Source organism: Eumetopias jubatus, unplaced genomic scaffold, assembly GCF_037043125.1.
Source record: "Eumetopias jubatus isolate StellerSeaLion01/CBP00866 unplaced genomic scaffold, mEumJub1_p1.0 scaffold_13, whole genome shotgun sequence".
Lineage (NCBI taxonomy): Eukaryota > Metazoa > Chordata > Mammalia > Carnivora > Otariidae > Eumetopias > Eumetopias jubatus.
The window spans coordinates 44,025,515-44,050,503 of NW_028274819.1; the positions used below are offsets into that span (position 1 = coordinate 44,025,515).

Genomic DNA, 24,989 nt, shown 5'->3' on the forward strand with positions numbered 1-24,989 from the left:
TTTTTTTGACCAAAATGGAAATCTTTGCCATTTAAGATACTTGAAAGGAGGATGTTTAATTTCTCTTAGGAATTGTGTTGGTGGTTCTAATCCTCTGCTCCTTAAAACTGTTTTCATTGAAATAACTGTTCTGTTTAAAATTATTTTTACTCACATGGAAAATGCTAAGTGGAGGGGTACCTGAGTGGCTCAGTCAGTCAAGCATCTGACTTTGGCTCAGGTCATGATCTTAGGGTCCTGGGATCGAGCCCCACATTGGGTTCTCCAGTCAGCGGGGAGTCTGCCTCTCCCTCTCTCTCTCCCTCTGCCTCTCTCCACATTTGTACGCTCTCTCTCTGTCTCAAATAAATAAATAAAATCCTAAAAAAAGATTTAAAGAAAATGCTGAGTGGAGGTAACTGAATTTTGTTGCCTCTATTAGTGCTTGGGAAACATATTTTGAAGATTTTCCACTTCTAGTTGCTGGACTAAAATTTTAATATTTTATGCCTTATTTTGCTCTCCAATTTTATAATGAACATGATAAAAATAATGCCTAAAATTTTAATGGTTGTTACTATATGCTAGGCATTGTACTAAGTAGTTTGACTCTTGTAGTCTTAACAACTCATTGAGATACAGTTTATTATTCTCATTTTACAGAAGAGGAATTTGAGGCTTAGAAAGGTTTGTAACTTACCTGTAGGGACACAATAAATAGATAAGTTTGAATTTGAATAGCTCATTGGCTCTAGTACATACACTTGGAATCATTTTCTCTTTCCATATTCACTTGGCTCTAGCTCTTTTGAAGATAAGTTGTAAAACCGTGTATATTTTCCTGTTTCTATTCTAAAAGCTAAAGAGGGAGCTAATTGAGATCCTCTTTACTGAAGGGTGGCAGTGAGAGTGTTAAATAGGCTTATTTGAATAATTTATGCAAAAGCTGCATGCTGCTTAAGAAATGGTTGGGTTTCATTTTCCTTGATTGCTTTGCAGACCTCCCCTGAGAGCCTTCCTTCTGGATGGAGATTTCTTTGTTGCTGCCTCCCTTGCCACAACTCTGACCAAGATTGCCTTGCGCTACGTAGCTTTGGTTCAGGAGAAGAAAAAGCAAAATGTAAGTTCATTTATCGTTCATTTATCGTTCATTTACCCAGCAAATGTTGAGTGCCTTCCATATGCATTGGACAGTGAAGGACCTAAAAGTGAATGCTGAAGTTCATGTCATTGAAGAGCTTATGGTAATGGGGGAAATGGACATAGTAATACAATGTTATTGTAAAATTGACAAAGTAATACAATAATGTGACCTTGTGATTAGTCCAGTGGAAGAGATGTAAGGGCTTATGAAGTCAGTCATTTGCTTGCTAGGACCAGTCAAGGCCCAGAGAAAGAAAGACCTCTCTCTCAAGCATTTTCATCCAGTCAGTCATTGTCTGTTTTATCCCAGAAATGTCTCTTCAGTGTGTTCTCATTTCTGCAGTTTATGCCTTCATCATAGCTTCTGGCCCATTCCAACTTTATAGTCATTTACACTCCATTTCCATTCCCCCCAACCTTTTGTGCTGTTGTCCTGCATTTTATTTCTGTGTGTCATGTTACCAACCCTGACATGCATTGCTGTTATTTTTGCTTTAAATAGTTAAGAATTATTTGTGTGTTTATATACATCTATATGCATTATTTATTTTATTTTTTATTTATTTATTTTTAACATTTCTTATTTATCTAGTATTTGGCTGGGCTTGGGTATGAGGGGGGGCATAATTAGTTGTAAGAAGTCGAGAGTTGGGAACAGGACAAAGTGCAAGTACCTTTCTGGGTGACTTTTTTGGTATTTTTTTTCTTTATGGTTAAATATATATAATGTAAACTTTACCATTTTAACCATTTTTAAATGTGCCATTCGTTGACATTAAGTACATTTATATTGTTGTGCAGCCATTACCATCATCCATCTTCAGAACTTCATCATCATCTCTAATTGAACTGTATCCAGTAAACAGTAACCCTCCCATCAGTCTCCTCCCCATCCCCCCAGTCCCTGGCAACAACCATTCTGCTTTCTGCCTCTATAAATTTGCCTATTCTACATACCTCATATAAGTAGAATCATCTAAATTTGTCCTTTGCAACTGGTTTATTTTGCTTAGCATAATGTCTTCAAAGTTCATCCATATAGTAGCATGTATCAGAATTTCTTTCCTTTTTAAGCCTGTATAATGTGATGTTTTTGTTTATACATTCATCTGCTGTAAATAGTTAATATTCTTTTAAAGATTTTTTTTTTAAATGAGGAAAAAGTCATATTTACCCACATATTTACCACTTATGGTGCTTTTCATTCCTTTGTGTAAATTCAGATTTCCATGTGATATTTTCTTTCTGCCTAAAGAACTTAATCATTCTTATAATTCATGTCTGTTCATGATGAATTCTCTCAGCTTTCATTTGTCTGAAAAAATCTTTGCCTTCATTTCAAACAAATCTTTCTGTGGTAGAATTGTGAACGTGTTTGTTTTATTTTTGTTCATTTTTAATATTGTTAAAATAAGGAGTGAGGTAAAAACTAATGAGAAAAAAATCACTCATGGTTAGAAGACTGAAGTACAAATCTTACTAATATTGTAGTGGAGATAGAAACATCAAAAGCTAGAATTACATTACCCAAATATGATAACAAAAATCCTTCCTTCCTCCAGAAAGAGTTTAATATGGCTTTTCTCTGTGAAACACTTTCTTCCCCCCAATATTGCTCATTCTGTGTTTTACAGCACTGCAGTTTCACTTCACATTGTAACAGTCCCATGTTTCTCTAAGCCCTTCCTAGTCCTAATATTTAATAGCTATGAAATAGTCCATTAGATTCCTTCATTTACTTAAGCTCCCATATAATTAGACATTTTTATTTTAGCTTTGGAATTTCAAAGGATTTTTTTTTTTTATTCTATCATGAAAAGAGCCATAAGTGAGATTTAGAGGGCCAAGTAAATTATAAGGTGTATTCGCTCTCTCTCTCTCCCCTTTTTTTAAGATTATTTATTTATTTATTTTTTAAAGATTTTATTATTTATTGACAGAGACAGCAAGAGAGGGAACACGAGCAGGGCGAGTGGGAGAGGGAGAAGCAGGCTTCCCGCCAAGCAGAGAGCCCGATGTGGGGCTAGATCTCAGGACCCTGGGATCATGACCTGAGCCAAAGGCGGACACTTAACGACTGCTCCACCCAGGTGCCCCTATTTATTTATTTGACAGAGAGAGAGGGAGAGGGAGAAGCAGGCCCCCTGCTGAGCAGAGAGCCTGACATGGGGCCTAATCCCAGAACCCTGGGATCATGACCCGAGCCAAAGGCAGACACTTCACCGACTGAGCCACCCAGGCACCCCTGTATTATCTCTTTTTTATCAATTTATTTTGATTTATGGGCAATAATTTACTTTGTAACTCCTTCTGTTACACTTTATTTAGGTTTTTGTCACAGTGTAATTATCTATTCTTTAAATAAATAAATTCTTTGCTTTTTAAAAGTCTCCAAATTTTTTTATCTCTGAGTCCAGTTTGATTTCCTTGCATGGAATAGCTGCTCAGTTCTCCAAACTGGGAGACCATTTGAGTATTTGCTGATACCTGTTTAAGAGAACCAGTTTTCTAGTAACGGGTTCATGAAGTTTGCTACATGTAGTACAAGGCAGGAAGAAGTTGGGTTGTTTATCACCTCCCTGACTCTCCTTCACTTATACCTTTTCTAGAGTTTCCCTGGTTTTATATACCTTTTGGGTAAAGAATTTGCTTTAAATTTTTTTTTTAATAAGAGACTTTTTAAAAATTATTTATTTGAGGGCGCCTGGGTGGCTCAGTTGGTTGAGCGACTGCCTTCGGCTCAGGTCATGATCCTGGAGTCCCGGGATCGAGTCCCACATCGGGCTCCCTGCTCAGCGGGGAGTCTGCTTCTCCCTCTGACCCTCTTCCCTCTCGAGCTCTCTATCTCTCATTCTCTCTCTCTCAAATAAATAAATAAAAAATCTTAAAAAAAAGATTTAAAAAAAAATTATTTATTTGAGAGCAAGAGTGAGCAAGAGCACGAGTTGGGGGTGGGGAGGGGCAGAGGCAGAGGGAGAAGCAGGCTCCCTGGTGAGCAGGGAGCCCGATGTGGGGGCTCGATCCCAGGACCCCGGGATCATGCATGACCTAAGCCAAAGGCAGCTGCTTAACCGACGGAGCCACCCAGGCACCCCTTGCCTTAACTTTTCTTACAATGAGGTCTGTTGGCAACTAATTTTCTTGGTTTTTGTTTGTCTGAAGAAGACTATTTTTCCTTCATTTTTGAAAGATACTTTGTGGATATAGAATTCAAAATTGACAGTTTTTTTCTTTTAGTTCTGTAAAGAGGTTACTCCATTGTTTTCTGTCTTGCAGTTTACTCTAAAGAGGTAGCTTCAATATCTTCTGGCTTTCTGATGAGAAGCCTTCTGTCATTCTTATGTCTCTGTGTGGAATGTGTCCTGTGTCCTCTGGCTGGTTTTAGATTTTCTCCCTATCATAGGTTTCAGTAATTTGATTAGGGTTTGCCTTGGTGTGGTTTTCCTCACGTTTCCTTTGTTTGTGGTTCGTTGAGCTTCTTATGCAGGTTTATAGTTTTCATTAAATTTGGGAACTTTTTGGCCACGATTTCTGTAGCTATTTTTTTCCTGTCCCTTCCCCTTTCTTCTTCTTCTGGAGACTGTATCCAGACTCAGGATTATTACACTCATTCTTCTGCAGGTTCATTCCCAGGCCTGTGGGAATCTTTTTCCTGCATGTGTGCAGATCAGCACTTAGCCAAAGACGGGTTGGCAAGGGTATAGAGCATGTGTTAGGATAATTGTACACAACACTAAAAAAGCAAGTTGGAGTCACTTGTGGAAACCTTGAATAGCAGGCCAGGTAGTATGGACTTCAACATGAAGGCTGTAGGAAGTCACTGAAGGTACTTGTGTGTCGAGTGAAATGATTGGTGCACAATAAGGATTAAGATAGCAGCAGCAGGTGATCACACTTTGTGCCACCAATAATGGGGCAACCTGACATTATGTGTCTCCTAATACAATATAGTAAGAGATATAAAACATCACCTGTCTGGTATTCTAACCAAAAGTGAAGGACATTCTACAAAACAACTGGCCTAGCCTTTTTTAAAAAAGTCATTGTGGTGGAAAACAATACAAAAAATCAGGGGGACTGGTCGAGGTTAAAAGGGACTAAAGAGAATAACAGCCAAATAAAATGCATGAAGCTGATCTTGTATTAAAAAAACATAAAAACACGGGGCGCCTGGGTGGCTCAGTCGTTAGGTGTCTGCCTTCGGCTCAGGTCATGATCCCGGGGTCCTGGGATTGAGCAACGGGAGCCTGCTTCTCCCTCTCCACTCCCCCTGCTTGTGTTCCCTCTCTCACTGTGTCTCTGTCAAAATAAATAAATAAAATCTAAAATGAAAAAAACATAAAAACACTTAGTGACATTAGGAAAATTTATTTGAATTTCAGTGTAAACTTTTTGGGAATTATTCTCTTTCTTAGGTGAGATAATGGTATTGTGGTTCTATAGGAAACTGTCCTGATTCTTTTTTTTTTTTAAAGATTTTATTTATTTATTTGAGAGAGAGAGAATGAGAGATAGCACAAGAGGGAAGAGGGTCAGAGAGAGAAGCAGACTCCCTGCTGAGCAGGGAGCCCGATGTGGGACTTGATCCTGGGACTCCAGGATCATGACCTGAGCCGAAGGCAGTCGCTTAACCAACTGAGCCACCCAGGCGCCCAACTGTCCTGATTCTTAAGAGATTTATGCTAAAGTACTTATGGGGTGAAGAACCTTACTTTCATATGTTTAGCCAAAAAAGTGTACATGTACAGGTAGACTAAGAAAGCAAATACAGCATAATGTAAGCAGCTGGTAAAGTGTATCTATTCTTTTAACAGTTTCTGTAGTTCAAGTTTTTTTTTATTTTTTTATTTTTTATTTTATTTATTTATTTGACAGAGAGAGGGAGAGAGAGAGCACAAGCAGGGGGAATGGCAGGCAGAGGAAGAAGCAGGCTTCCTGCGGAGCAGGGAGCCCGATGCGGGACTCGATCCCAGGACCCTGGGACCATGACCTGAGCCGAAGGCAGCCGCTTATGACAAAGCCACCGAGGTGCCCCTGTAGTTGGAATTTTAAAAAAAGATAGCATTGGCATGTGGAGGGGTTAGAGTAAGGGAAAACAGTTAAAAAGCTGTTGCTATCTTTCAGTTGAAGGTTAATGAAAGTATTAGAGGGTGGCAGTTAAAAAGATAGGAATGAAAAGGGTGCATCAAATATATGGAGATAAAAATCTAAAGCGTTTGAATTCTTATTCGGGTGAAGTGAAAATTAGGTTTATTTCTTGGATCGTGAGTTATAATAAAGTGACATTACTGAATGGGAGAACCGTGACAGTAAACAATCCATTTCTCTACTTTTCTAGTCTTTTGTTGCTGAAGCTATGTTGCTCATGGCCACTATCCTTCATTTGGGAAAATCCTCTCTTCCTAAGAAGCCAATTACAGATGATGATGTAGATCGAATTTCCCTGTGCCTCAAGGTCTTGTCTGAATGTTCACCTTTAATGAATGACATTTTCAATAAGGAATGCAGACAGTCCCTTTCTCACATGTTGTCTGCTAAACTTGAAGAGGAGAAATTATCCCAGAAGGTAAGGTATATCTGAGTGAGTTCTAAAAGTGCTTTGTGGGTTTTTAAAAAATGTTGTTGGTTTTCCAGTCCTATGTGAGGGCTGTTCCCTGTTATAGGCCTACAGAAAGCTGTCTTTCTTTCCATATTAAAGAGAGATGTGTGTATTGTTTTCTCAACACAGAAAGAATCTGAAAAGAGGAATGTGACAGTACAGCCTGATGACCCCATTTCCTTTATGCAACTAACTGCAAAGAATGAAATGAACTGCAAGGAAGATCAGTTTCAGCTGAGCTTGCTGGCAGCAATGGGCAACACACAGAGGAAAGAGGCAGCAGATCCCCTAGCATCTAAACTTAACAAGGTAACAAAATGTCAGATACACTGGTGAATTATTTATATGGGCCACTTAAGAAAATAGTAATCAGGAAGTGGCTGGTCCCACTGTTTTTTAAAAGAAAAACAAACTTGTTATACAGCATCAGTTTTTGTCAAGTCACTGTGATTGATAGGTTCATGAAAAATGAATTAAAACTCAGTTGCTGGGGCACCTGGGTGGCTCAGTCGGTTAAGCATCTGCCTTTGGCTCAGGTCATGATCCCAGGGTCCTGGAATCGAGCGCGGCGTTGGGCTCCCTGCTCAGTGGGAAGCCTGCTTCTCCCTCTCCCTCTGCCTGCTACTCTGCCTACTTGTGCTCTCTCTCTTTCTGTCAAATAAATAAAATCTTAAAAAAAAAAAAAAAGAGTTGGACACTTAACTGACTGAGCGACCCAAGTGCCTAAACTTTTAAAGGGCAGGGCTCTGGCCTCTACTCTGACACCCTGCCCTGTTTCTCCTGCCCCTTGTTACTTTAAACAGGGCAATTCTTATATTCTTAGTGTTTGACTTCCATGTAGGATTTTATTAGGAAGGTTTTCCTACTCTTAAAATACATAAATTTACAAATTAGTGATCTAGTTTAGTCCCTTCTATTAGATGAGTAAACAGTCTCAGATTGGTCCAAGATAAGGTTAGTAGCAGAATTGGAACTACTAAAACACTTTCTCTCCCTTAAATTTGGGAATTGACATTGAAAGTATTACAGTTACACATTTTTAAATTTATAATAATAAATTTATAATAAAAATTTATTTTAAAAATTGTGGTAAAATTTACATAATATCAAATTTATCCTCTTAACTATCCTTACTTGTACAGTTCAGTGGCACCAAGTATATTCCCATCATTGTGCAACCGTCACCATCAGCCATCCATCCCCAGAACGTTTTTCATCTTGTAAGGCTAAGACTCTCTGCCCATTGAACAATAACGCTCCACACTCCCTTCCCCTCAGTCCCTGGCAACCACCAGTCTGCTTTCTATCACCATGAATTCGCTGGCTCCAGGTACCTTATATTAGCAGAATCATACAGTATTTGCCCTTTTGTGACTGGCTTATTTCACTTAATATAGTGTCTTCAAAGTTCATCCATACTGTAGCATGTGTCAGAATTTCCTGAGTGATATTCCATTATGAGTATATACTACTTATTGTTTATCTGTTTATCTGTTGATAGACATTTGGGTTGCTTCCACCTTTTGGCTATTGTGAATAATGCGGTTATAAACATGGACCACAAATATCTCTTTGAGGCATTAATTTCATTTCTTTTCAGTTATACCCAGAGGTGAAATTGCTGGATCACAAGTCCCTTATCAGATGTATGATTGGCAAATATTTTCTCCCATTCTGTAGGTTGCCTTTTCACTCTGTTAATAGTGTCCTTTGATGCACAAAAGTTTCTCATTTTGATATAATCCAGTGTTATCTATTTTTTTTTCTTTTGTTGCCTGTAGTTTTGGTGACAATATTAAGTTTAAAGTGCTGTACTCTGGGGTTTTTTTTTGTTTTTTTTTTTTAATTTGGTGTGTGTGGGGGGGAGCATATAAAATTTAACTTTGTGGAATTGCAAGCATTTCTTGCTATATAATCTATTTAGTTCCTGAATTTAGGTAGCAGGGACTACCACGAGATTTGGATTTTATTTAGTTCCCAAGTTTTGGAAAGCAGCTAGTGAGTTGAGATACTGAAGGATTTAACTGCAAATGTATCCAAATCTATTCAGTTCTTAAATTGAGATCATGTTTAATGTATTTGCTCAACATATTTAACATCTTTCTCCTACTGAGCTATAAACTCTAGTACCTGTTATTTCTAATGTGCCATTTTTAATTACCATCTCTGTATTACACAACAATTTTATTGTATCAATTTCAAAATGACTTGTCTAAGCACATCTGTTAATTACCTAACAGACTTAGTCATTTGGCTAGGATATGTTTGGTTAAATTGTCTTAGTCACTTGAATTTCTCTTTATTTTTGTTTGACAGGTCACCCAGTTGACAGGTTTCTCAGATCCTGTATATGCAGAAGCTTATGTTCATGTCAACCAGTATGATATTGTCCTGGATGTACTTGTTGTAAACCAAACCAGTGATACTTTGCAGAACTGCACATTAGAGTTAGCTACTCTGGGTAAGGAAATTTACCATAAAGGATAGATTTTGTTACATAGTAAGTCTTTATGACAGATTATTAAGGGATATGTACAAGTTTTGTATAAGAAATCTTTTTAGTATAAGAATTTTTAATCAAGGTTTAGTTTTACATTTAATATTTAGTCTCCTTCAGCTCCAATTTTCTGAACCTCTGTGATACTTGACTTTCTTAGGTTTATGCTCTTGGTACATCCAGATGGGTTTATTCAGGAAGCTCAACCTAGCAAATGTCAGTTTTTCTAGCTATAAATAAGAGTTGTTTAAGTTACAGATTTACCACATGGCTCACTTAGTTAAATTTTTAATTGCCTTAGAACAGAACTAGGTATTTTCTGAGTCTATAGCTGATACCTACCACATGTGCCCAACGTAATGTATTATTATTACAATTAGTAACTTTAGATGTGTTTTTCTTCTTAATAAAAACTCATGAATCATACTCTCTCTGACCACTTTTACAGTGGTTTTGAAGTTGGAAAATATAAATTGTATATAGAAACAGTGCAGTGCCAGCGTGTCTGGTGGCTCAGTCAGTTAAGCGGCTGCCTTCGGCTCAGGTCATGATTCCAGGGTCCTGGGATTGAGCCCCACATCGGGCTCCCTGCTCAGTGTGGAGTCTGCTTCTCTCTCTGCCCCTCCCCCCTGCTCATGCACTCTTTCTTGCACTCTCTCTCAAATAAATAAATAAAATCTTTTTTTTAAGATTTGATTTATTTGACAGCACAATCGGGGAGAGGGTCGGAGGGAGAGGGTGAAGCAGACTCCCTGCCAAGCACAGAGCCTGATGTGGGACTCGATTCCAGGACCCTGGGATTATGACCTGAGGTGAAGGCAGATGCTTAACCAACTGAGCCACCCAGGAGTCCCAGTAAAATCTTAAAAAAAAGAAAGAAAGAAAGAAAGAAAGAAACAGTGCCTCTAGGAAGTTCCATGTGGCTTAAGCAATAGTTAAAGGACTTTAAGATATCAAGGGAAAAGTCTGCCCTGTCTTCCTCAGCATAGCTTGATGCCTGTATAAAGAACTATGTTTCTAAGAATGTGTAAGTCTTTCCATGGATTATTTTATCTTTCTTTGTAATGGAGTCTATAGTTTAAGACTTAAGCTTTCTAAGAATTTTCTACTTAATCACTGAAATAAAATGGTAAACCCAGAGTGTACACACACACACCCACAAACTGAATAAAGAATTATTCTGAGGAACCTGTTAACCTTTTCAAAGAAAATGTGCAAATTGATGTGAATAATAAGGGTTAAATGATTTCTTTATTTTGTCCTCAAAATATTTGAATCATAACTCTTCTCTTGTTCCTTATTTTGTTAGAAGCTATTAAGCTGCATACATTTTAAGATTTTATTTTTTGGGAGATAAGATTTATTTATTTATTTATTTTTTGAGAGAGAGAGAGAGAGAGCATGAGACGGGGGAGGGTCAGAGGGAGAAGCAGACTCCCTGCTGAGCAGGGAGTCCGATGCAGGACTCGATCCTGGGACTCTAGGGTCATGACCTGAGCCGAAGGCAGTCGCTTAACCAACTGAGCCAGCCAGGTGCCCCGGGAGATAAGATTTATGATGAGAGATATATATGTGATTTAATGTATATTTTAACCATATCTAAATGTTTTTTCAGGGGATCTGAAACTTGTAGAAAAACCATCTCCTTTGACTCTTGCTCCTCATGATTTTGCAAATATTAAAGCTAATGTTAAAGTAGCATCAACAGAAAATGGAATAATTTTCGGTAATATAGGTAAGGAATTATTTTATAGCATGTGATGTTTGAATATTTTTATTAAAGAATTTCTGTAATAAGTAGTTGTATGACATTTCTTGAGAACAGGAATGAATCAGAATCTGTTCATTCATTCACTCATTCATCATTTATGGGGGCACCTGCTATTATATTAAACATTGTACTGTATTCATGGATGTACAGAAATGAACCATAGACTGTCCTCAAGAAACTGCCAAGAAATAGGAGGAAATAGATAAGTAAAATATATAAGTACAATACAATGTCAGAGGTGCTAGTTCATATACTATGTGCTTTGGGATCATAGAGGAAAAATGCTAACCATACAGAAGGCTGTATAGAGGAGGAGGGTATGTTACCAAAGGATAACTTTTTTTTTTTTTTTAAAGATTTTATTTATTTATTTGACAGAGAGACACAGCAAGAGAGGGAACACAAGCAGGGGGAGTGGGAGAGGGAGAAGCAGGCTCTCCGCTGAGCAGGGAGCCCGATGCGGGGCTCGATCCCAGGACCCTGGGATCACGACCTGAGCCGAAGGCAGACGCTTAACGACTGAACCACCCAGGCGCTCCCCAAAGGATAACTTTTGAACCGAGTCTAAAAGTTTGTATAGGCATTGGTTCCCAGGCCACCTAGGGACTAACTTATATAAAGGCATTCAGTCGGTCAATAAGCTTTTTTTTTTAAAGATTTATTTATTTATTTTGAGAGAGTGAGAATGAGAGAGAGAGAGTACATGAGAGGGGGGAGGGTTAGAAGGAGAAGCAAGGCTCCTCGCCGAGCAGGGAGCCTGATGCGGGACTCGATCCCGGGACTCCAGGATGATGACCTGAGCCGAAGGCAGTCGCTTAACCAACTGAGCCACACAGGCGCCCAATAAGCATTTTTTTAAGCAGTTCTGTGGTAGGGATGGAACTACCACCATAGGACAAGAGATCTCTCCTTGGGTAATTTGTGGTCGAGTAAGGGAAGACATTTAAGTAGAGTAGATATGTGTAATACATAATAGTAAGTGCTACAAAGGAAGCTTGTGCTAGGTAAAGTGGGAGTCTGTGTAGAAATTTGGTCATTTTTCTTAAAGTGGTGGGGGAGTGGGGAAGGAAGGTTAGGAAGGGCTTTGTGGCATTTTGAAAGATTAGTAAGTGTTCTACAGATAGGCAAGGATTCAGCTGTAACAAATGCAAGTAGTTTGATATACTTGGAGTTCAAAGTGGGCTGGAAGGTAGTGGTTTAAAAAAAAAATGAGGTTAGGAAGGTTAGGGGGAGCTCAATTTTACTTGTCATGCTAAGGATTTCAGACTTAGTCCTGGGTGTAAAGGATTAGAGCCATTAAGGAACTCTCAGTGAATTACATAATTAAGCATTTCTTTCTTTCTTTCTTTCTTTTTTTTTTAAGAGAATGGGAGAGCGCACATGAGTGGGGTCGGGGGGGTGCTAGAGGGAGAGAGAGAAGATCTTAAGCAGGCTCCATGCTCAGCACAGAGCCCAATGTGGGGCTCAGTTTCAGGGCCCTGAGATCATGACCTGAGCTGAAATCAAGAGTCAGATGCTTAACCAACTGAACCACCCAGGCGCGCCCATGATTAAACATTTCTGTGATATCACTGTAGAAGACTGATTGGAAGGGGCAGGAAGGCCAACTAGTAGACTGTTGTAGTAACACAGGTGAGAGATGGCGGAGCTCAAACCAGTGCAGTAGTGGTTAGGTTGGAGAGAAGGGCTGAATATTATCAATATTAAGGAGATAGAATGCCCAGGGCATGGACTGATTGAAGAAGAAGGGGCTAGAGTAACCCTCAGATTTTTTTATTGGGTTGATATTTATGGCAATCACCAAAACGGAATATAGGAGAGAACAAATTTGAGAGAGATACTAAGGTAAATCTTGAGCAGGTTGAGAATAAAGTATCTAATGATGTCCAAGGGCAGTTTGATGAGAGTGTGGAACTTGAACAGGAGGTCTAAACTAGAGATACATACTTGTTTGAAAACCATAGGAATGGAAGAAATCACTCAGAGGGCATAAAGAGTGAGAAGAGAGGAGATTTGAAAACTGAATCTAAGAGAACAGCAATATTGAAAGCTTGGTCAGATGAGGAGGATCCTACAAAGGTGCCTGAAATGTGGTAGAGAAGAAGTAAGGAAAAATCTTCCAGAAGAATCTGGAGTTGCAAAAGGTCAAGTAACAGGAAGTCTAAAAGAAGAGTCCTTTGGATTTGGTGATCAGTGAAATTAAATATTGCTGGTGGTATATCTTGGGTAGTGGTGGTGAGTTGAAGACTTGGAGATGGAGAAATAAGGACAGTGAGTATAGACTGTTCTGAGTGTAGAACTGTGGTTTTGATAAGAACGAGAGAGGGCAATAGACTGAAGAGAAGTCGGGATGAGGAAGAATTTTTTTTAAGGTGAGTATGTTTATAGACTAAGGGAAGAGTCAGTAGAGAATACGAAGGTAAGGAACTAAGAGTGAGGGAGGTAATGATTGGTGGAGTGACATCCTAAACCAGAGCGGGGATCACAGATGGCAGGAAATACGGATCTGGAAGAGAAGAGAAAGCACTTTCCTGATATGAAGGGTAAGGAGGTGAGTGTGGATTCAGAGAGAGAGAAATTTGTTTGTTTGTTTATTTATTTATTTATTTAAAGATTTTATTTATTTGACAGAGACACAGCGAGAGAGGGAACACAAGCAGGGGGAGCGGGAGAGGGAGAGGGAGAAGCAGGCTTCCTGCAGAGGAGGGAGCCCGATGCGGGGCTCGATCCCAGGACCCTGGGATCATGACACGGGCCGAAGGCAGACGCTTAACAACTGAGCCACCCAGGCGCCCGAGAAATTTGTTTTTAGATGTGGGGCTAGAAATTAAAGAAACTTATTCTCAGTGACCTCAGTTTTCACTGAAAGTAGATAGAGTAGGGGAATGTCAAGAGAAGAGGCTAGGAGGAGGAAAGGTAGGCTCCAGGCAGAAGATGACTTTTTGGTGTGGATGAGGCAGTCATAGAAGTAAATGATCTTATATCATTAAGTACTGTGGCTCCTCAATATTCATTCAGAAATATTAGTTAAGCACTTCTGAGGGAACACTACTACTTACCTGCTACGTATATACTGAATGAGTTTAAATGCTGGCCCTACCACTTAGTTCTGACCTTGAGCAACTTATGTGACTTCTGTTTCCTCATCCATAAGATGGAGAATGATAATACCATAACATAGGAATGAAGTATTTCAACAGGTAATCTTTGTAAAGCATTTAAAATAGAGCCCAGGATAGAAAAAGCATTATATAAATAGTTGGCTAATATCATAATTATTATTTGGAAATATGAAAACTTTTTAAATTAAAATTTGCCTCTGGTGATTCAGGACCTTTTCTGTGTGTGTATATTGCAGTTTATGATGTCTCTGGAGCAGCAAGTGACAGAAATTGTGTGGTCCTCAGTGATATTCACATCGACATCATGGACTATATCCAGCCTGCCACATGCACTGATGCTGAATTCCGTCAGATGTGGGCTGAATTCGAATGGGAAAACAAAGTTAGTCCTTGGGAGATTTCCTTGAACTCCTTCTTATCTTCCCTTTTTTTTTCTTTTTTTAAAGATTTTATTTATTTATTTGACAGAGAAAGACACAGTGAGAGAGGGAACACAAGCAGGGGGAGTGGAGAGGGAGAAGCAGGCTCTCCACTGAGCAGGGAGCCCAATGTGGGGCTCGATCCCAGGATCCTGGGATCATGACTTGAGCCAGAGGCAGATGCTTAACGACTGAGCCACCCAGGCGCCTTTTATCTTCCTTTTTGCCTAGTGTTGAGGAATTCTCTGATAAAAGTAGTCCCACTAAAAAGTGTCAGATATAAGAAGCAGTCTCTCAATATCTATTCTTGCAAATTAGCCTTAACCAGAAATTATGCTAGTAGTTTGGTAAGTTGTTATAAACTGATGAGCGTAGCAGTTGTATGATTAGTCTGATTGATCAAGACATTAAGGATAATATTCCATTCCTTGGATGTATGAATAATAATTTACTGTTGAATCCAGTGTCCAGAAGAGGTTTTACAAAGTCAGTGGCCTTGATTTTTATTAGAAATATTTTATATGCCGCGTGTTGATCTTTTATGAAGTAATCTGTGTATGAAAGTTCTGATACCAACTTGCAGTTTGTTGGCTTTTGTAGATGTCATTTAGTTGTCTTTTTTTTGCCCACCTTCCCCACTAAATACTTGGAAGGAAGTTCCATAGAATATATGAGTCTGTTTTCTCAACCCTAAGATCAGAAATATGCAACTTTCTCATTATAAGGATTATGATCTCCTTTGCTTTTTTCTCCTTCTATACAGGTGACGGTTAACACAAATATAATTGATTTAAATGACTACCTACAGCATATATTAAAGTCAACTAACATGAAATGCCTCACTCCAGAGAAGGTAAAATTTGAGAACTTCTTAAATCTGATAGTAGTGTGGCAGATTCCTGCTTTCTTGTATTTCCTTTAGTGTATTTTTGTTATCGTTCAGCGTGAGAAAAGCAGTGTCATTCTGGACTAGCTAAAAGAAGTTATCCCATAGAATGCATCAATCTGCTTACCTTTGTACTGGAATATACCAGCCTGCTTGTTCCTAGTACAGTGACCCAGTTGAATAGTCAGATTCATTTTTCTTTAAATTTTTTTATTGTTATGTTAATCACCATACATTACATCATTAGTTTTTGATGTAGTGTTCCATGATTCATTTGTTTGTGTATAACACCCAGTGCTCCACGCAGAACATGCCCTCTTTAATACCCATCACCAGGATAACCCATCCCCCCATCCCCCTCCCCTCTAGAACCCTCAGTTTGTTTTCAGAGTCCATCATCTCTCATGGATCGTCTCCCCCTCCGATTTTCCCCCCTTCATTCTTCCCCTCCTGCTATTTTCTTTTTTTTTTTCCCTTAACATATATTGCATTATTTGTTTCAGAGGTACAGATCTGTGATTCAACAGTCTTCCACAATTCACAGTGCTCACCATAGCACACACCCTCCCCAATGTCTATCACCCAGCCACCCCATCCCTCCCACCCCACCCCCACTCCAGCAACCCTCAGTTTGTTTCCTGAGATTAAGAATTCCTCATATCAGTGAGGTCATATGATACACATCTTTCTCTGATTGACTTATTTCACTCAGCACAACACCCTCCAGTTCCATCCACGTCGTTGCAAATGGCAAGATCTCATTCCTTTTGATGGCTGCATAATATTCCATCGTATATACATACCACATCTTCTTTATCCATTCATCTGTCGATGGACATCTTGGCTCTTTCCACAGGTTGGCTATTGTGGACATTGCTGCTATAAACATCGGGGTGCACATACCCCTTCGGATCCCTACATTTGTATCTGTGGGGTAAATACCCAGTAGTGCAATTGCTGGATTGTATGGTAGCTCTATTTTCAACTTTTTGAGGAACCTCCATACTATTCTCCAGAGTGGCTGCACCAGCTTGCATTCCCACCAGCAGTGTAGGAGGGTTCCCCTTTCTCCACATCCCCGCCAACATCTGTCGTTTCCTGACTTGTTAATTTTAGCCATTCTGACTGGTGTGAGGGGGTATCTCATTGAGGTTTTGATTTGGATTTCCCTGATGCCGAGCGATGTTGAGCACTTTCTCATGTGTCTGTTGGCCATTTGGATGTTTTCTTTGGAAAAATGTCTGTTCATGTCTTCTGCCCATTTCTTGATTAGATTATTTGTTCTTTGGGTGTTGAGTTTGATAAGTTCTTTATAGATTTTGGATACTAGCCCTTTATCTGATATGTCATTTACAAATATCTTCTTCCATTCTGTCGGTTGTCTTTTGGTTTTGTTGACTGTTTCTTTTGCTGTGCAAAAGCTTTTTATCTTGATGAAATCCCAATAGTTCATTTTTGCCCTTGCTTCCCTTGCCTTTGGTGATGTTTCTAGGAAGAAGTTGCTGCGGCTGAGGTCGAAGAGGTTGCTACCTGTGTTCTCCTTTAGGATTTTGATGGACTCCTGTCTCACATTTAGGTGTTTCAACCATTTGGAGTCTATTTTTGTGTGTGGTGTAAGGAAATGGTCCAGTTTCATTCTTCTGCATGTGGCTGTCCAATTTTCCCAGCACCATTTGTTGAAGAGACTGTCTTTTCCATTGGACATTCTTTCCTGCTTTGTCAAAGATTAGTTGACCATAGAGTTGAGGGTCCATTTCTGGGGTCTCTTTTCTGTTCCATTGATCTATGTGTCTGTTTTTGTACCAGTACCATACTGTCTTGATGTTGACAACTTTGTAATAGAGCTTGAAGTCCGGAATTGTGATGCTGCCAGCTTTGCTTTGCTTTTTCAACATTCCTCTGGCTATTCAGGGTCTTTTCTGGTTCCATACAAATTTTAGGATTATTTGTTCCATTTCTTTGAAAAAGGTTGATGGTATTTTGGTGGGGATGGTATTGAATGTGTAGATTGCTCTAGGTAGCATTGACATCTTCACAATATTTGTTCTTCCAGTCCATGAGCATGGAACATTTTTCCATTTCTTTGTGTCTTCCTCAATTTCTTTCATGAGTATTTTATAGTTTTCTGAGTACAGATCCTTTACCTCTTTGGTTAGATTTATTCCTAGGTATCTTATGGTTTTGGGTGCAATTGTAAATGGGATCGACTCCTTAATATCTCTCTCTTCTGTCTTGTTGTTGGTGTGTAGGAATGCCACTGATTTCTGTGCATTGATTTTTCTTTTTTTAAGATTTTATTTATTTGAGAGAGAGAAAGAGAGAGAGAGAGCATGAGAGGGGGTTGGGTCAGAGGGAGAAGCAGACTCCCTGCTGAGCAGGGAGCCTGATACAGGACTCGATCCCGGGACTCCAGGATCATGACCTGAGCCGAAGGCAGTCGCTTAACCAACTGAGCCACCCATGGCTCAGTAAAGTGGCAGGATATAAAATCACCCATGCATTGATTTTATATCCTGCCACTTTACTGAATTCCTGTATGAGTTCTAGCAGTTTTGGGGTGGAGTCTTTTGGGTTTTCCACATAAAGTATCATATCATCTGCAAAGAGTGAGAGTTTGACTTCTTCTTTGCCGATTTGGATGCCTTTGATTTCTTTTTGTTGTCTGATTGCTGTGGCTAGGACTTCTAATACTATGTTGAATAGCAGTGGTGATAGTGGACATCCCTGCCGCGTTCCTGACCTTGGGGGGGTCAGGACCAAATGGACTTCACAGACATAATCAGAACATTCCATCCCAAAGCAACAGAATACACATTTTTCTCTAGTGCCCATGGAACATTCTCCAGAATAGATCACACCCTGCCATGTTCCTGACCTTGGGGGGAAAGCTCTCAGTTTTTCCCCATTGAGAATGATATTCGCTGTGGGTTTTTCATAGATGGCTTTTATGATATTGAGGTATGTACCCTCTGTCCCTATACTCTGAAGAGTTTTGATCAAGAAAGAATGCTGTACTTTGTCAAATGCTTTTTTGCATCTATTGAGAGGATCATACAATTCTTGTTCTTTCTTTTGTTAATGTATTGTATCACGTTGATTGATTTGTGGATGTTGAACCAATCTTGCAGCCCAGGGATAAATCCCACTTGGTTGTGGTGCATAATCCTTTTAATGTACTGTTGGATCCTATTGGCTAGTATTTTGGTGAGAACTTTTGCATCCATGTTCATCAAGGATATTGGTCTGTAACTCTCCTTTTTGATGGGGTCTTTGTCTCGTTTGGGGATCAAGGTAATGGTGATCTCATAAAACAAGTTTGGAAGTCTTCCTTCCATTTCTATTTTTTGGAACAGTTTCAGAAGAACAGGTATTAATTCTTCTTTAAATGTTTGGTAGAATTCCCCTGGGAAGCCATCTGGCCCTGGGCTTTTGTTTGTTGGGAGATTTTTGATGACTGCTTCAATTTCCTTAGTGGTTATAGGTCTGTTCAGGTTTTCTGTTTCTTCCTGGTTCATTTTTGGTACTTGATACATCTCTAGGAATGCATCCATTTCTTCCAGGTTATCTAATTTGCTGGCATAGAGTTGCTTATAATATGTTCTTATAATTGTATTTCTTTGGTGTTGGTTGTGATCTCTCCTCTTTCATTCATGATTTTGTTGATTTGGGTCATTTTTCTTTTCTTTTTGATAAGTCTGGCCAGGGTTTTATCAATCTTGTTAGTTCTTTCAAAGAACCAGCTCCTAGTTTCGTTGATCTGTTCTTTTGGTTTCTATTTCATCGATTTCTGCTCTGATCTTTATTATTTCCATTCCCTGCTGGGTTTAGGCTTTATTTGCTGTTTTTTCTCTAGCTCCTTTAGGTGTAGGGTTAGGTTGTGTCTTTGAGACCTTTCTTGTTTCTTGAGAAAGGCTTGTATTGCTATATACTTTCCTCTTAGGACTGCCTTTGCTGTATCCCAAAGATTTTGAACAGTTGTGTTTTCCTTTTCATTTGTTTCCATGAATTTTTTAAATTCTTCTTTAATTTCCTGGTTGACCCATTCATTCTTTAGTAGGATGCTCTTTAGCCTCCATGTATTTGAGTTCTTTCCAACTTTCTCTTGTGACTGAGTTCTAGTCTCAAAGCATTGTGGTCTGAAAATATGCAGGGAATAATCCCAATCTTTTGGTACCGGTTGAGACCTGATTTGTGACCTAGGATGTGACCTATTCTGGAGAATGTTCCATGGGCACTAGAGAAAAATGTGTATTCTGTTGCTTTGGGATGGAATGTTCTGATTATGTCTGTGAAGTCCATTTGGTCCCGTGTGTCATTTAAAGTCTTTATTTCCTTGTTGATCTTTTGCTTAGAAGATCTGTCCATTTCAGTCAGGGGGGTGTTAAAGTCCCCCACTATTATGGTATTGTTTCAAAGTGTTTCTTTGCGTTTGTTATTAATTGCCTTATATAATTGGCTGCTCCCATGTTAGGGGCATAGATATTTACAATTGTTAGATCTTCTTGTTGGATAGACCCTTTAAGTAGGATATAGTGACCTTCCTCATCTCTCATTACAGTCTTTGGTTTAAAATCTAATTTGTCTGATATAAGGATTGCCACCCCAGCTTTCTTTTGGTGTCCATTAGCATGGTAAATGGTTTTCCACCCCCTCACTTTCAACCTGGGGGTGTCTTTGGGTCTAAAATGAGTCTCTTGCAGACAGCATATTGATGGGTCTTGTTTTTTAATCCAATCTGATAGCCTGTGTCTTTTGATTGGGGCATTTGGCCCATTTACATTCAGGGTGACTATTGAAAGATACGAATTTAGTGCCGTTGTATTGCCTATAAGGTGACTGTTACTGTTTATTGTCTGTGTTCCTTTCTGATTTATGCTGTTTTTAGGCTCTCTCTTAGAGGACCCCTTTCAAGATTTCTTGGAGGGCTGGTTTTGTGTTTGCAAATTTCTTTAGTTTTTGTTTGTCCTGGAAACTTTTTATCTCTCCTTCTATTTTCAAGGACAGACTAGCTGGATATAGTATTCTTGGCTGCATATTTTTCTCATTTAGTGCTCTGAAGATATCATGCCAGTCCTTTCTGGCCTGCCAGGTCTCTGTGGATAGGTCTGTTGCCAATCTAATGTTTCTACCATTATAGGTTACATATCTCTTCTCCCGAGCTGCTTTCAGGATTTTCTCTTTGTCTCTGAGACTCATAAGTTTTACTATTAGATGTCGGGGTGTTGACCTATTTTTATTGATTTTGAGAGGGGTTCTCTGTGCCTCCTGGATTTTGATGCCTGTTTCCTTCCCCACATTAGGGAAGTTCTCTTTTATTTTATTTTATTTTTTTAAAGATTTTATTTATTTATTTGAGAGAGAGAGAATGAGAGAGAGCACGAGAGGGAAGAGGGTCAGAGGGAGAAGCAGACTCCCTGCTGAGCAGGGAGTCAGATGTGGGACTCGATCCCGGGACTCCAGGATCATGACCTGAGCCAAAGGCAGTCGCTTAACCAACTGAGCCACCCAGGCGCCCGGAAGTTCTCTTTTATAATTTGCTCCCAATATACCTTCTGCCCCTCTCCCTCTTTCTTCTTCTTCTGGGATCCCAATTATTCTAATGTTGTTTCGTCTTATGGTATTGCTTCTCTCTCGAATTCTGCCCTCGTGATCCAGTAGTTGTTTATCTCTCTTTTTCTCAGCTTCTTTATTTTCCATCATTTGGTCTTCTATATCGCTGATTCTCTCTTCTTCCTCATTTATCCTAGCAGTTAGTGTCCCCATTTTTGATTGCACCTCATTAATAGCCTTTTTGATTTAGACTTGGTTAAATTTTAGTTCCTTTATTTCTCCAGAAAGGGTGTCTCTAATAACTTCCATGCTTTTTTAAAGCCCAGCTAGTATCTTTAAAATCATGATTCTGAACTCTAGGTCCGACATCGTACTAATATCTGTATTTATAGGTCCCTGGCAGTCGGTACTGCCTCTTGTTCTTTTTGTTGAGGTGATTTTTTCCGTCTTGTCATTTTGTCCAGAGGCGAATAACTTCCAGAAAGTGTTCGCTTTTCTGTTCAGAGAGTTGTTGCTATTCTTTTCTTCGATCTCCTGTTGAGTTCAGAATGGTTTGATCCCTGTCCAGCTGAATTCCTGAACCCAGACGAAATCCAGGTCTCCTACTCCTCCGCCATCTTGCTCCCTCCCAGATTCATTTTTCTTTTCACTCTTCTCCCTTTCAGCTAAAGGCTCATTCCAAAATAGGTTTTGATACTGGATTAAAAAGGTTCATGACCTCTTCTCTTGGTTCTGATTGTGGGTCAGAATATATTTGTTCAAATACAGAATTTTCTACTAAGTTCTGTATACATGAAAAAAGAATAGAAAGAAAGAAAAATGAAGCTGAGGCTCTAAGGAATTTCTTTTCTTTGTGGAATTCCTGCTAATGTTATAATACTAATTTTATCAGTAAAGTTCTGCCAGACAAATGGGTTTTAATTCATATATTAGTTTATTCAACAAATAGTCTAACAAATGCACAAACAAATATATGCCCAGTACTCTGTGAGCTTCTGGATATATAGTAATGAACAAAATAAAAATTGTCTCTCCTTCATGGAGCTTAAGGTCTGGTGCAGACAACTCTGTAAGTAAATAGGGAATGTATATATACAAATTGGAGTAAGTGCTATTTCTTTAAATACAGTCACTTTTATTGAGGTATAACATAGACACAGTAACATTCACACTTTTTATGTATATAGTTCTATGAGTTTTGACATTTATGTAGTCATGTAACCACCACCACATGGTAAGTCCTATTTTAAATGATAATTTATATATGCTGGTGGGTCTTGCTTATGTGTCATTCTCTAGTGAAGTATTGAATATATCATAAATTTCTTCTAGGCTCTTTCTGGTTACTGTGGCTTTATGGCAGCCAACCTGTATGCTCGTTCCATATTTGGAGAAGATGCACTTGCAAATGTCAGCATTGAGAAGCCAATTCAGCAGGGCCCAGAGGCCCCTGTTACTGGCCACATAAGAATTCGTGCAAAGAGTCAGGTAACAATTGGGTGTTACCCAAATTTGGGGGGGGTTGTGTTTCGTTTTTGTTTTTGAGATCATCTCTAAACTGAACAAAATAGAATTTATTTCTTCATTATTTTCATATGTAGTATTCTCTGTCATACTAGTATTTTGTGCATTAGATGCATGTATGTAATAATAATATTCTCTGAATAGAAATAGAACTTTTGCTTCATTAAAATGGCCCACTTTTTTGGGCCTATCACTCTGGATTATTTGCCTAAAACAAAATTGATTCCTGTAGGGTGTTTGTGAAATGGGTTCTCTAGAGTTTTTTGAAATCTAAATTACAAATCCAGTGACTAATTGTAAATCTAGCACTAAAAGTACTTAACAAAGTAAAGTTTTGGTGAGTCTGGTTTCATTATTGATGTGGTGTCATTGAATGAGGGCTTGGTTGAGATACAATAACTTACTGGTTTTATATAGATTTAATAATTATAAACATTTTCATTCTTCCTTACAGGGAATGGCCTTAAGTCTTGGAGATAAAATCAACTTGTCTCAGAAGAAAACTAGTATATAAGAATAAACAAAAAGTCCTTGCAGCTTTACAGTTAAAATTTAGGTATGGGCTTATTGGACTCCAACATCTTTTGTACTCTTTCATGCTTTATGTTATATAGAATCTGAGTTCATGCTGAATGCGTTCCAGCCAATAATTTATAGCCTTTCCCTTAAATCAAGATTGAGTTTAAAATTATAGTTTGTCTTTTGTCTTAACAGTTCTGAATGCTGTCCTCAAAGTATATAATGTTTCTCACATGTACCAAGACCATTTTCACAGTACAATAAACAGATCTATTCCTAAATCTTTTGTTATTTTATAAATAAATATATAATTACCTAATTTTAGTTATGTAGCAATGGATTTCTTTTAGTTGGGTTATAGGTTTCTATTATAAATTCAGATCACTCTGAGTTGTGCATATACAAACTAGTTTGTTAAGAGAATTTACAAATTCAATGATACAAAATGAGACAGACCTTGATTTACTTAATTGACTTTTACTTATTTATTATTTCGACATCAAATCTCTAAAAATCTCTTATTGTGTTCTAAGAGCTTTTCTCTGGAATTGAGCTCTAGGAGGAAAGTATCAAATAACTTGAGAAAACAGATCCATCTCCAGTTTAAAAGAGTATTATGAACCCTGACTTAAATAAACATACTAATTATCCTGAATCATAATGAAAAGGAATAATCCAAAGTAGATCTTTTAACCATTCACATTTAGCTTGGAGTCTTTATTTTAATTAATTAATTTATTTATTGATTTAGATTTTTATTTATTTGAGAGAGAGAGAGTACAGAGGGAGAAGCCGACTCCCTGCTGAGCAGAGAGCCTGATGTGGGGCTCGATCCCCGGTCACTGAGATCATGACCTGACTGAGGGCAGACGCTTAACTGACTGAGCCACCCAGGCGCCCCTCAGAGTCTTATGTTTGTGGAATTATATTGGCTGCAGCCAGTTACTGAGGGTGCGCTGGGAGGATTCCACTCGGGGGGGATTCAGAGAGCCGTGCTGTGCCCCGTCTCCCCCAAGCCTTACCCACCCTCCCCTTTGCTTCCTTTACGCCAGCGCTTGGCCACCCTCGCCTCTCAGTACAATTCCGTGTGGCTTTCTGGGCGGAGTTCCCTAGAGTCCGGTTGTGCTGTCGTTTTGGCCCTTGCCTCCCTTGGGGATGGTTGAGGTAGTCTGATCTTTTAGCTGAGTCTGAACTTGGAGCGGTCATGCTTTGTCTTTCGGCAAGGCTTCAGGCTACAGTCAGGATGTGTCCACAGATAAGGTCTGTGAACGAGTGAAAGCAGCAACTCCTATTTCAGCACTTGAGTGAGAGTGGAATGATTTGTTTGGAGTATAGAGGAGATTGATACCTTGTATGATGTCACAAACTTTGAAGCCACTTGCTTTTTTAATCTGAAAGAACCAGAGGATTGCAAGGCATTTGAGATTCCACAGCACTGAGATCTCAAAGCCAGGTCAGTGGCTCCCAGTGGGGCAGATACTAGGAATGCAGAAAAGGGGTCAGTTGGATGCATTAAGTCCAGTACTGGAGATTTATGATGAGAGCAGAGGAACTGATGAAACTTTGGATTAGATCATTTCCCAAAACGTTCCACTGAACATTAGCTTCCTTGATGTCATTAGATATTCTGGGAGAAAAAGGATTCCATAGTCAAATAGTTTGGGAAAAGCTTCATACTGTCCTGCACCAGAGGTTCACCACGTACATTAGCATACTAGAAATTCTGAGAGGTCCTTCGGAAAAGCAGATTAGTTTGGTTTAACCCAGTATATCTTCATCTTACTTGGCCAGGGAATCCGTTTTCATAGAATATCTATAGATGGTATTATAGGACAGGAAAAGTGACTTAGCATGTGAAAGATTTTGGTTTTATATTCACAAGCAACCAGTATTGCATTTAAAATCTCAAGGAATTATGCCTCGACATCTACATCTAGAATCTCTCTCTTGATACTCTCAGAAAATTGCCTAACATACTCC

At 39.0% G+C, this 24,989-nt stretch overlaps 1 protein-coding gene across 1 annotated transcript in view; it reads left to right on the forward strand.

The window, feature by feature from the left end:
• The window catches only part of COPB1 (coat protein complex I subunit beta 1), a 44,219-nt gene extending 20,929 nt beyond the window's left edge, over nt 1-23,290 (forward strand). Inside the window, exons 14-22 of the mRNA XM_028116857.2 lie at nt 979-1,099; nt 6,461-6,688; nt 6,851-7,030; nt 9,038-9,182; nt 10,834-10,953; nt 14,348-14,493; nt 15,294-15,383; nt 22,299-22,454; nt 22,945-23,290. Coding sequence (XP_027972658.2) covers nt 979-1,099; nt 6,461-6,688; nt 6,851-7,030; nt 9,038-9,182; nt 10,834-10,953; nt 14,348-14,493; nt 15,294-15,383; nt 22,299-22,454; nt 22,945-23,004 — 1,246 coding nt within the window. The 3' untranslated portion in view covers nt 23,005-23,290. The remainder of the gene's footprint in view (nt 1-978; nt 1,100-6,460; nt 6,689-6,850; nt 7,031-9,037; nt 9,183-10,833; nt 10,954-14,347; nt 14,494-15,293; nt 15,384-22,298; nt 22,455-22,944) is intronic.
• Nucleotides 23,291-24,989: the final 1,699 nt, after the last annotated feature.